Source organism: Lethenteron reissneri, chromosome 41 (assembly GCF_015708825.2).
Source record: "Lethenteron reissneri isolate LAM-NWPU_2019-01 chromosome 41, ASM1570882v1, whole genome shotgun sequence".
In the NCBI taxonomy this organism is placed as follows: Eukaryota; Metazoa; Chordata; class Hyperoartia; order Petromyzontiformes; family Petromyzontidae; genus Lethenteron; species Lethenteron reissneri.
In genome coordinates this window covers 9,308,294-9,321,459 of record NC_083819.1, presented here as the reverse complement: position 1 = coordinate 9,321,459, position 13,166 = coordinate 9,308,294, and the positions used below count along the sequence as shown (strand labels likewise).

Here is a 13,166-nt window from a genome sequence, read left to right as displayed (position 1 = left end):
CTCTTCGGATTCTTCCAGGGTAAATAAATATTTCGATTCTGAATACTGGGGCTAAACGATGCCCCCGTTCCACCTCGCTCGACCTTGCCTTGCCCTGATCACCTGGCTCAGCTGCGCGTTGGAGATGCGGATGACGGAGGGCAGCAGCTTGATGCCCGAGGCGCGGGGCAGCAGGGGCAGCTGGCGGCGCCCGACGGAGCCCAAGGGGCTGCTCGAGCCGGACGCACTCCGCGGCACAGGGGACTGGGCGGGGGGCGGCACGCCGGGGTCGTGACCTCGGCTCACATCTGGTGGGGATGTCCGCTGTACGCCACATCAAAGACAAAGACCCCCCCACACCGTATAGTCTTTAACGGACCTGCGAGGGCGAGTGCCGTTAAGCGAGCACCAATGAAAGCCTGCACGGCACTCGAGGGGATGGGTACCAAGCACCACGCCAGGCCGCCTTTGTCTCCCCGGTGATAATATTTACACACTGAACCAACGGGAGGCTTAGGACCGGTTCAGATAATTGCGATCGGTAATCAAACTCAGATCACCGGATTCATAGCACAGCACGCTAACCGCTAGACTACCGCTCCGCACACACACACTCACATGTAATACAAAGATCCCCCGAACAGCCTTACCAGACTTTTGAGGCAAGTGCTATTAAGCGAGTACCAATGAAAGCTGGCACGGCACACGAGGCGGTGGGTAGCCAGTCCCATTCCAGGCCGCCTTTGTCTCCCTAGTGTTAATGTTTACACACTGGCACCAATAAACTCATTTAAGGCTCAGTCGACCCTCGGGAGGCCCAGGACCAGTTCAGATGTCCGTAACTGATATTGGTCGTGAGCGGGAATTGAACTCTGGTCACGTCATTAATAGTGCAATGTGCTCACCATTGCACTACCGGTCCTAACTTTGTAAATACACACACATTTAAAATGCGTGCACGAATGCACAAAATAATGAGAATAGACTTTACCCTTTCTGACAATAAAACAGGAGGCGTTAAGATGTTTAAACACCAAATACACCTATTGCAAGGCATCAAGTGTGCATTAACCACACAACTTGTGGCAAAACATGCAACCAAACAAACACGCTCTGATAATAGATGGGCATTGGCTTTGAAACCGATTGGCCTACACCAGCCTTGTTTATGGCCTAACACTCGCCAGTGTTAGACCCGAGAACGCCAAAAGGCAAACGGCACAAAGGCAGTGCAAATATCAAAGCATTAAATAGCTGGGGTTGAGCAGTTACATCAATGTTATTGCCAGAAGGGGTAAAGCCTATTCTTATTATTTCATCATTTTGCTACTGGCAAAAAAGGTCCCCACAGACACGAATGCACGTGCGCTCGCATCGGCACCATCACGGTCAGAGCGGCGAAGAGGCTCAAAGCATTCAAAGTGGAATCCATTCAGTGACAGCAAGTTCAATGATGTAGAAGCTTGTTCAACGGGTATTCTAAACCAAACTCACCTCAACTCTCTTCCTTTCCCTGGCCCCCTCCGAATCCAACCACAATTCTGGGTCCCCGAATCGGATGGAAGTCAAGTGACCCAACGGTCCAATGGCGCCCACTTCCTGTGCCGCCCCCTGATCTCGCTCGGGCGATGACGAGTCCATTTTATCGACGGCCACCCCCTTGGCTCGAGCGCTGCCGTGCGCCCTTTTGCCTTCTTCCTCCGCCGGTGCCGCACCATTTCCACCACCCTCGTCGCCACCTTCATCGTCGTCTTCCAGAGAGCAGAGCTCATCGGCGGCACCGTCTCCACGCGTCCTCCCAGAATGCACCGCGGCGTCAGCGGGGGGTCGACCCCCGTCCGGCGGGAAGTCCTCGTGATCCACGACGACCCACTCGTCCGTCGGAGTGGTCGCGGGTAGCGCGCTGCCACCGCCCTCGTTGTTGTCACCGCCGTGGACGCCGTCGCCAAAGTGACCATTTTCGTGGTAACCGTCGCCGTGGTAACCGTCGCCGTGGTAAACGTCGTCGTGGTGCCACACGTGAGCAGCGGGGGCTGCCACCGCCCCCTCCAGCTTTGGGTCCCACCAGGTCTCCCCGCGCGTGTCGGGCCTGCACATTGGAAATGGCGGTGTCACATTGTTAGCCAAGTTAGACATGGGCAAATACTCACCGATTTGCTCACCCAGTACCGCCAAATTCAGCCGCACTTTTGCACGATATACAGTGTTTGGTTTTGTAGATAACAGTGTCTCTACTCTACATTTTACTATTATTGGGCCTCTGACCAAATCACCCTGAATACGCCCCAATATGATCAGACATCAAAAAGCGAGGCAGGGTTGAAACGTGGTTGGTATTGGGGCCGAAGGCTCGCACCTCCTATAAGCACAGCTGGCAACGTACGGTGTGAAAGAAGTTCAACATACATACATACTGCTTGGGAATACCAGGTGTTATAGGTGAGGTTGCCAGAAGGTGACAGTAAAGCAATGGATTATCATGTCACCTCTGCACAGCTCTGAGTTATCGATCGATCAAAGTCGTCCCCTCTTTTGGGTTTGCTTTCTCCAAGTTCTCCATGTGGCTTTCTCCCCCCACATTAAACTATTCTATAAAATGTATTCCACCAGGTAACGCCCACCGAGGTATATAGCTCTTTTCAGAAGCGACCTGGCTATCACAAATGAAAGCTCAACCAAGTGGCTTATCACGTGGAAATATATAGCAGCCAATTACTCTAAACGCATGTTGATTCTAAATGTGGAGGGCAAAACCGGAGGACCTGGAGAAAAATCACGCGACCACAGGGAGAACATACAAACTCCAAATATAGAGGCATCATCATGGTCGCGATCAAACCCATTATCTCCTGTATACCAGGCAATCAAACCCATGATCTCCTGTATACCAGGCAATCAAACCCATGATCTCCTGTATACCAGGCAAGGTAGTTAACATCTAGCCACCGTGGCACCCACAAGTCGACCACGTTTGTAGAGAAACCGGGCTCCACCATGAGAATGTGGAAGTTTCACCATGGCGCTCAGGGCCACGAGCGGCGACGAGCGCTGCGCTTGTTTAAGGAAGGAGCCGGTTTGATCTAACACTGCGCCGCTCCCTTGAGTGCGGTGTGGTACGGTGTGGCGTGGTGTGGCGTGGAGTGGCGTGGTGTGGCACGGTGCAACGTGGTGTCACGTGGCATGGCGTGAAATGGCATGGTGTGACGTGGCGTGACGCTCAGTGGCGTGGTGTAGAGAGTGTAAGAGAGGAGTCATTACCTTCCTCCGACCTCCCCGTTCTCCCTCACCGTGGACATGTCTCCTTGTTCCAAATGCCGCTCATCCTGGAACGCGTACACACGGGTTAATATTCGTGTGTGTGTGCGCGCGTGCATGCGCGCGCAAGTACACGTGTGTGTCTGTTCGGTTGAAAACACGCACGCTCAAACGCACAAAGATCCCCCTATAGCCGTACAGACCGTCGGGGTAAGTGTTGTTAGCTAGCACCAATTAAGGCCGGAACGGCGCACGAGGGGGCGGTGGCGAGGCCGGCACCATGCCCGACCGACGTTGCCTCCCCAGTACCGACGTTTAAGCAACGTTCCAGATACTCATTACAGGCAGTCTTCCTAGGGAAGGCCCAGGACCTGTTCAGATAAGCGCCACTCGACTAACCACACAAGCCTTCGCAGCCGCTCGTACTCCCGCGTGCAGTTTGCTTGGCCGAGCCGTCCGTTGGGAATCTCTTCTCTCAAGCTTTCACCAAGCGCTCTTGCGCGGAATATGGAATCATCTCCCCTAGTGTACACACTCATGTCCTGTTTTAGCCACTGCTTCCTCCACACATCTCTGTGCCTGTTTGATCCCCGGTGGTCGATTAGCCATTTGCAGCGGCTGGAAATCGAACTCAGGCAGGCTGGGTAAGTCACACGGTGTACACGGCTATACGAGGGATCTACATCTTTTTGGCTCTCGCTCTCACACGGACGCGCGTATGCACGTGTTCCGCAAAGAACGTTTTACTTGCCACAAAGTAGTAACAAAGCGTTCACATCATCGCAATTATCCGGGTGGGATTACGATGCGGTCAGAGCGAGAGCATTCACAGCTCGGCCGTGGAAGCCCACGAGGTCAAATCTAGCTCAAGGGTGGACCTCAGCCAATCACCACCTCCCTCCACTCTCGTCAAAATGACCGCTGTACCACTTGAAAATAAGTCCACCGTGGCTGGCCGATAGAAGGGAATGGCTCTTGCTAAGAGAATGTGGAATTTCCACGAGTGGCTTAGGGACACCAAATTAGATAACCACTTGGTATGTTGAATTTATGTCGCACCGCACGTAGCCAACCGTGCCAATCGGAGGTGCTTGCTGGAGCAGGAAGACACTTTGAGGATGCGGTGCTTTCCGGCTGGGCAGGTTACAGACGAGCCTTCGAGTAGCGCCCAGAGGTCGGGAGCCAAGGGGATGACCAAAAGCCGGATAGCGGCGATGATGATGCTACGAGAACAGTCCTTGAAGGACGAGTCGACAGCGTGGACAGGAAACTAGGAGGCCAGTGGTTATAACGAAACTCGCGAGCAGCAGACTTCGGGGGTCGGGTGCCAACAATGCAACGTCCATGGGATTCGGCAGAAGGAAAGAAGCGACGGCAAGTCGTTTTACCCCCCAGCACGCATCCGCGCCGATCTTGTTGCGGTTCTGGTCGGTGCGGTTCTGCCGACGCAGGTCGCCCGGCGACAGCGGCGGTGGCGGCGGCGGCGGGAGAGCGCCCGGTGCCCGCAGCGTCGGCGTCACCGGGGCGGCGCTCGGTGGCGGCGGCGGCGGTGGCACGGGAGGGGGTGGCGGGGGAGGGGCGGGGGGGGGGCAACCCGGCGGGGGTCGCACCGGCTGCAGGGGCGACGGCGCGTTCTCCTGCTCGCTCAGCTGCTCGTCCTGCAGCACGTCGTAGGTGCTTTCGCGCTGCTGCACGTCGCCCAGCAGCAGCGGCGGCGTGGGGTGCGCCACGCTACACGCACACAACAGACAAAGATCCCCCGTGTAGGCTTTCACAGACTTTCTTGTGTTGGTGGAGTAGCGCCAACGAAGGCCGGCAGGGCACACAAGGCAGTGGGTGGCCAACACCGTGCCCAGTCGCCTTTGTCTCCCCAGTGCTGATCCTTACACACCGCACCAGGTACTCATTTGAGGCCGAGTCCACCTGGGGGAGGCCCGAAACCAATTAATATATTCGCAGATACTGGTGTTGGCGGTGGCCGCGAGCGAGAATCGAACTTGGATCTCTGCCGGGTTCGGGGACGTTCCCGAGGGTAAATTTTTGGTAAAAATTTGCATTAAATAAGTATCCATAATATAAGTTTTTTTGGGTTAAATCGTGTCCTTAAACCCGCCACCAGCCGACACAGCCAATTAGTGAGTTTTTCACGTAAACAAAACGGGTTAATTAGTTACTAGTTCAGCACACCGGTGTGTTGGAGAGTAAACCCACAACATTTGCAATCCGAGTACAACGTTTCGCCAGTAATTATAAACAGCCTCATCGGGCGACAGCCAGATTTGTAGAGAAATCCTCCTGTTTCGACCTTAAATAAAGGGATAAATGTGATGTCATCACTTGTGAGGCAATGAGGTGCGAAGAACAGGGGGGGGGGGTTAATGTGTTCATAAAAATTACAATGAACTAGTAACTAAATGGCATGTTTTGTTTACGTGAAAAATCTTAATAATTGGCTGTGTCGGATGGTGGCGGGTTTAACGACAGACTTAGATTTACACGACCTAACCCAAAAAACCTTTTTTTATGGATAATATTGGTTGCGAAAGCCTACTACGTGTTAAACATTAAACAAGTAGCAAAAAAGATATCAAAAGAAACCCAAAAATATGCTACGTAACAAGTTTAAACATACGAGTTGACAGGGTACTCAGCAGAGATGACTGCGGAGATTGCATTTAGAGATGGTAAGTACAGCGGCATCACGTACTCTGCCCAAACTACCGCGTAATATTTAATTTCAAATTTTCTAATAAAAAAATAACATCCCCTAATTCGTCGGCAAACGTTATAGCGAAACAACGTAAATATGAGCAACGTAAATGGAGGGGACCCCTGTTACATAGTGGACTCACGCTTCGGGCAACGTCCTTTGAGAGCCAGATAGGTCACTAAACTATACCACTCAACTATTTGTATTTTACCACTGAGCTATATAGTGGCTTATCACCTGCAAATCTATAGCAGCCAAATACTCTAAATGCAGAAGGTCCATCTTCCAAAACACATGCCTACCCGTGCATTTTCCTTGTGCAAGGCAGTATCAATGATGAAGGTGGCGAGATCACGTTTGGCCTCTGCTCAACAAGGATTCCGTGCGCCGTTCCCAAAACTCAAAGCGCCAAACCGAGGGAAAATCCCGGTGCAGTGTTCCGCTCACCCAAGCGCCGCGGCTGTGTGCCTCGTGTGCTGCTGCTGCTGCGGCGGCGTGGAGGTGGTGGTGGTGGTGGTGACGGACGCGTCGGCGCCGCTGCGCTCCCAGTCATACGGCTCGTTCTCCGTGACGCCCAGCTCGTGCATGCTGCTCTCCAGCAGCGACAGGATCAGCTGCACGCGCATAACGACGCGCACGGAGGACGCGCACGGAGGACGGAAACACAGCGGTGCTCGGGGGATGCACGGAGACCCGTGGAAAAGTGCTGGGGATGCGAAGGAGCTTGTGGGTGAGCCGGTGAATATTTGCGCAAATGAATGGGTGAGTTGAGCCGGTGAGCGGGCGAGCGGGTGAGCGTGTGATCGGGTGAGTAAAATGGATGAATGAGCGGGTGCGTGACTGGGCGAGGGAATCGGGTGAGCGGGCGAGTGGGTGAGCGTGTGATCGGGTGAGTAAAATGGATGAATGAGTGGGTGCGTGACTGGGTGAGGGAATCGGGTGAGCGGGTGAGTGAGTGAGCGCGTGATAGGGTGAGTCAAATGGATGAATGAGCGGGTGCGTGACTGGGCGAGGGAATCGGGTGAGCGGGCGAGCGGGGCCCTCACCTCGTAGTCGGGCTGGGTGAGGTATTCGAGTGTCGACACGTGGTCGAGGAAGGCCTGGAAGCCTGCCGGCATGTGCTTGAGCAGCAGCCGATGGTCGTACTTCTCCTTGATGAGCCCCACCTGCTCCTGCTCGCCGTGGTAACACGCCACGACAACCAGGACGGGGAGGAAGAGGAAGAGGACGGTGCGCGAGGGGAGAGATAAAAGGCTGCCATAGTAAAGGGAATTATGTCTCAACGAGTAGAGAGATGATACGTTTGCACGTATGAATCTGAGCGATTCCCCTTTGTTAACTGCACGCTGCATGTCACGTGTTAATTGTAAAACGATTCAGTTGGCCATGCAGCTCGAGGCTACTACTGAACCTGGGATTGAGCGATCCACGACTACACCGAGTTCTCAAGATCACAGTGCTGATGGTCTCAGACCTAGTCACCAATGCCTGTCTTCAGGTGTTTTTTTTGTAATCACTTATTTAGGCTTATTTCCAGCACTGATGACTACAACGTCTGGTTTTTAAGTGTGAAGAACACACGTTGCATGGCAGATAAAAGTGATGCCCCCCCAGTTTGGATACATAAGCCAACTTCAGAAGAAGTTGAGTGAATTAATTTTTCAGCGTTGAGCTCAGGGGTCTTTGGTGATTGCTGGCTCTGTTTCTAACTTGGCCTCACCAGTCACGATTGCCGTGTACAATCCACTGGCGTACATTTGGGGGTAATTTGTTTCAAACACGGACGCTGACACCGGCACACACAACGGCCTGCTCTTGCGAATGACGCCATGGGATCTTTTAAACGTCCGTTGCGAAGAGTGCACGGCGCGTGCGGGTAGTATTTATTTTTTGGTCAATACACACCGCAGTATTAACCAGGACGGCCTGCCGGATTCGAACCGGTGAACCTCTGCGATGAACGCGCGACCACTCGGCCGCTGTCGCCGCTCACTGCACGAGCCTCCCCCCCATCCCATCTCACCTTGTCCTTGATTTTCCTCCACGGCAGCTGTCCGATAGCGAATTCCACGAGCATGTAGAAGAGGGACCACAGGTCGTCATGGCGACCCATCTCCTGCACCGCGCGCACACGGCGACACACACGGGGGCCAGGGGGCAGTGAGCGCAGCATCTACGTGACACAACTATTGCAACTTGCCGACCCGCCCATCCTGGACGTCTACGGAAAAGAGCTTCATAGCTCATCAGATTACTTTCAGTCTAAATAAAGATTCTGATTCTGATATCCGTTCATTTCATGGGTCTCACCGCTTACATTATAAATCCCCCGTCAACGTTGTAACCCTTTCCAAGCAAGGTTGAAAGCACATATGCATTAACTCTGTCCTTCTGTAAAGCCATATCATCGTAATGGGCTGATTGTCTTCCATAGAACAGTTGGATTATCTGTGGGTCTGAAGATGGCTCAAGAGACCGATCTGGGAATGCCAGATTCTGTCACGGCGAGGGCTCATGTGTCCAGAAAGAGTGGTGGGTTGAACTGGACTAGCAAGTCGGGCTGCAGCATTGCTGTTTCTGCCGTTCCTGCCTTTCCTCTTCCTTCTAGATTTGAAGTTTTCGTGACTGCAACGGTCCATACTCTTTGGTTTTTTCGGTAAAGTCACGTATGTAAAAAATTTAATAAAAATAAATTAAATCACGACGTTTCGGAGGCAACACAAGCTTCCGTCTTCAGGTGGCACCGTCACAGCAAAATAACTGTATCAAGTGGGAGAACTCTAAGAGACATGAGACTAAATATAGGTTAAAAGGGGGGGGGGGGGGGAGGAGCCAGGATGGGCCGTGGGGGAGGGTTAAGTTAAGCCTCCTTTTGTTATGCTGCTTCCTGTTTCCGCCATTGAGTTTCAAAATATTTGGATCCTTGAAACAGACTCTCTGTGTGTCTCCATCTGAGGTGATCCTGGGCCAGCCTCCCATGAGTTAGTGTCGATGGAGCAGTTCTTCATGTGGGCCTTGAGGACATCCTTGAAGCGCTTTCTCTGCCCTCCTCTTGAACGCACATCCCAACTAAGCTGGGAGTAGAAGACTTTGCTTTGATGGAAAACGATCCGACACGGACGGCCCCCTAAGACACAAAGTCTGAAAACCGGCGAAACGGATCGGTGTTGCCCAAAAACTTGAGTGACACAGAGCAGAACCAGAAAATAGCAGGGCTATTAGCTCCTAGGCAAACGTGTTTTGCCAATACAGATGGCCATCGGCTTCCCATACCACCGATTCAATATTTAAATACTACGCAGGACAAACGCGCGTCGGGCAGCGTTACAGAATCAATCCGCATGGATGATTCTCCCCTAAAGCTTGTTCCACATCAGCATGTATCGATTACCCTACCACCCCCCCCACTATGACCGCCACAGCAAAATCAATGAAGCGTCATCATTGGGAGTCAAGCATTCCTCTTTGTCTCGCGTTCACGACCCATCTCGTCTGTATTCTCACCTCAGTTGCTTACGGTTTCATTCGCGTCATTCGCTGCAGTAGCCTAAATTACGCAAACTCCGCAGGGCAAGGAATCTTGGCTGGGGCACTGCCGCAGCTGTTGGCAGTTTCAGACACCGGGGTCTTAACGTGAACTTTGACCTGCAACGAGTTTTTGACGTCGTTGGTAAAGGTGTGGGTCTCCTGTGCACCTTCGTTACGGATGTGAGGAAGAAGTGAGAATGTGGAGGCGACAGAGGGACTTTGTGTGTTCAGGCAGTGGTGTGTAAGCGTCGTGGTGACGTCACCGCCACTTAGTGGCGAATGGCGGTTGTTGTTGTTGTGCTTAGTGCAGGGGGCTGTGAGAAGGAGATGTATCGAGGTGCGTTGTGTAAGCAGGAGATGCATTGAGCAGGAGATGCAATGAGGAGATGCATTGAGGTGCTTTGTGTACGCAGGGCACAGCTTGTATTATCCCCTTTAGTCTCAAGAGGCGGGTCAATGACCAAGAATGAATGTCCACTTTACCGTACGAGTTCGAATGCGGGCAGCTGCCCGTGATTAAACTGTGTAGTGAGTTGATGGTGTCAGTTACAAGGTGAACGCACACAAAAATACGACTTGTAACATTACATTTGTTATTTAGGCTAAATTCCAGCTCTGCACGACAAGCATTGATTGACTGAACTTTCAAAATGTACTATCTGGAGCAGGTCGGGTGACAAAATACTGTCCCTTACTGTATGGAGCAGAGGTCACCCGAGGGGATTTCAGAGGTGGCTCTGTGATATTCCCTTCCGAGGGCCGTTCTACATCACGGAGGGTGGGACCTGCCCTGGGCGAGATCTTAATGGAGTCTACGTCTCAGGGCACGATGCCAATCGCACGATCGGAACAGAATTGGGGGGGGGGGGGATGACAACGAAGGTTTTAAACTAAACAGGAAGAGAACACGGGGAAAACATTGAGGAAGTCGCCCCAATGATGAACTCATCCCAGTGAACGTCGCCCATCGCCTCCCCAGCGTGGGGCTCACGTACCCGGTTCTTGTGAGCGTTGACCGACGCGTATCGCACCGTGCCCCGGAAGCCGGCCACGGCGCGTGGCTGCAATCAACAACAAACACAACACAGTGTCTGTGTCAAGGCTGTGGAGCCAGCTAGAGTTCCAGCTTCGTATCCCAAGCTCCCACCCGCCCGCTCACCCGAGATGAAGCCGGGTTCTCAAGTGTAAGAGAGCCGATGGTCACAGCCCCGGTCAACAGTGACTGCGCTAATAAAAACGCATGGCGCATATGAGGTTGTTGACTGAAGCTGGACTTATCCTGCTTCGAGAATAAAATGCATGACTAAAATCACGTAATAAATTGTCTGAAACGTTCTCTTTATAATTCAACAGCTGCTTTGTTCATTGAAAAAAATTCGTTCGTCATGTCAATAATTCGATAAACATAAAAAAAAATTTCATCCTTGATGCTATGCTACAACAAAGTCAGTGAAAAACCAAATTTACTGTAGGTTTTTGTCTGCTTAGTCACTGGTGAACAGGCCGAGACCACGACTTTGCTACAGGTGACAACCTAGGTCTGGGGTCGGCAACCAAAACAACAAGAGCGGCAATTTTTTTTTAATTGGTAAAAAAAAAACGCAATGCATGTGAAGACGGAACGGTCCGTAATAAATAACCTCAACGAAGATTTTTTTTTACGAGCCGCATGCAGCTCTGGAGCTGCAGATTGCCAACCCCTGTCCATGGTAAACTGGACTCCCATGGTGAACTGGACTTCCATGGTCAGGGGTCAGCAACCAAAACAACAAGATAGTATTTTTTTTCGAATTTCAAAAGCCGCACACTGCAGTCCTTAAAGAGCCTCAGGTTGGCGACCGCTGACGTTGGTTAATCACAGGCGGCTGAAACCCAAACATGAACCCAGCATCTCAGTGACGCTGGCTCAGTGGTGCGACAAAATATCAGGCCCCTGAGTGTACCACCCGGCTATGTCGGAAGGTATATATAATGCCTTGGTAATCCAGCATTAGTTATTTTTAAGGGAGCTGACGTAATACCTATTGCTATGTCAAGGAAATATCATCGTGTTGTTCTCAGATGCACAGATGTAATATTTCATAATGAGTATGTCCATACATCTGTGAACACTACAAAACCTTAAACCATGCTATTCTATTCTTAAATAGTCTTAAATAGAATAGAGGGAGCAACCTCCGACGTACGACATCACCGTGCATTCATTCGTGCGTATGCGTCCGTGCAGCCATTTGCTTATTAATCTTAATCTCCAAACACAATTCGTTTCTTAACTTTGCTTACATTTCGGAATTTCCCACGGATATTTGGGACCTGGCTTAACGCCTTGGCGACGCCGTGAGGTCGGTGGGTGCTGGCAACCCACCCCATGGCCCAGCCATGGTGAGCTTCTGTGGTCCGTGTTGATTGAGTACCGGAGATGGACCGGTTTAGCAGCGGTTTTCCCAACCAAGCCATTATGTATATGTATGTATGTGGAAATTCTTTCGTACCGCATGTAGCCAACCGTGCTATTCGGAGGTGCGGGGGAAGGACAACAAACTAAACACAAAAAGCAGTTCTAAAGATATGAGTTTTCAATCTAGATTTAAAAGTGCATAGCACCAGTGGCTTCCTAATAAAGCACAATGTACCACATTCTCCTCCTTATAGCGGGCACCCTGTAAACACTGCTACCTGAGGCGGTGCAGCAAATTACATCATTGTACCATACTTCTGTGCTTCCACACCATACGCTCCCCACCTTCACCAACCCGCACTGATGGTCCATTTACCACACCGACCGGCAACGGCGTGGGAAGACTTCCGTTCAGCAGGGCGATGGACAAAAGGGCTGCACGTGCACGTTTGACAAAATGTGAGGGGCTCACTGAAACGCATCGGACCGCCAGCTTGCGCTAGCGTGCGCGTGTGCTACACCGCTGGGCGGGATTACCGGCCGGACTTCCCCAGTGGAGCTGGTGTACTGGCGCGCCAGCCCAAAGTCCAGCATGTAGCAGTTTCTGTGCGTGCCAGGCAGCCGGCCCATGGCGAAGTTGGACTGTGGGCGCACGCACACACACACAGATACCGACACACACACACACATAGACAGATATAGGAACAATATTACAAATATGGTCACACACAGATTATTGGCACACAAATGCAGGTATAATCTGTTTTCCTGTAACGTATGTTGTTTTCATAACGCGAATTGGATATAACGCGATGAGTGTATTAGAGAACACATTTCATATAACGTGGATGTGAATTGGATATCACGCGATTGAGTGAACAGAATTACGTCACGCGAATAAGAATAAGTGGTTGTACGGCTGCATTGGCGTAGCATCACAAAATGCGGGATGCTGCTGGAAGCTTCTAAATGTTACCCACGCGCCTCGGTCTTTGTTCAGCCTGCGTACGCATCTCACGTGTTATCGCAGACTTGCTTTACCCTATGTTATACATTATTTATTATAACGCGAGTTTTCCATAACACGGTGTTCTTGTGGAACGCAACTACCGCGTTAAAGGAGAACAGACTGTACATAGCTACAATAGGAGGTTTGTGAAGGTAACATATCCAGCCCCACCCTCACGCACAAGACAAAGATTCTCTGTATAGCCACCAACAGACTGTTGGGGCAAGTACTGTGGGCGTCTATTCATCCACGCACGGCACACAAGGCAATAGGTGGCTGGCACCCCG

The 13,166-nt window shown here is 51.7% G+C and overlaps 1 protein-coding gene across 4 annotated transcripts in view; it reads right to left on the bottom strand.

The window, feature by feature from the left end:
- Positions 1-13,166, bottom strand: part of LOC133352669 (tau-tubulin kinase 1-like) — a 46,307-nt gene that overhangs the window by 16,061 nt on the left and 17,080 nt on the right. For 3 of the 4 annotated variants that reach the window (XR_009756285.1, XM_061568451.1, XM_061568450.1), the window contains exons 6-14: positions 12,408-12,512; positions 10,468-10,533; positions 7,968-8,060; positions 6,991-7,116; positions 6,392-6,558; positions 4,623-4,965; positions 3,238-3,302; positions 1,474-2,068; positions 103-303 (exon numbers count right to left, since the gene is read on the bottom strand). Coding sequence is in view for 3 of the 4 variants with exons in the window: in XM_061568451.1 (XP_061424435.1) it covers positions 103-303; positions 1,474-2,068; positions 3,238-3,302; positions 4,623-4,965; positions 6,392-6,558; positions 6,991-7,116; positions 7,968-8,060; positions 10,468-10,533; positions 12,408-12,512 (1,761 nt within the window). In the remaining variant the exon portion in view is untranslated. The remainder of the gene's footprint in view (positions 1-102; positions 304-1,473; positions 2,069-3,237; positions 3,303-4,622; positions 4,966-6,391; positions 6,559-6,990; positions 7,117-7,967; positions 8,061-10,467; positions 10,534-12,407; positions 12,513-13,166) is intronic. The other variant, XM_061568452.1, reaches the window with a different exon arrangement.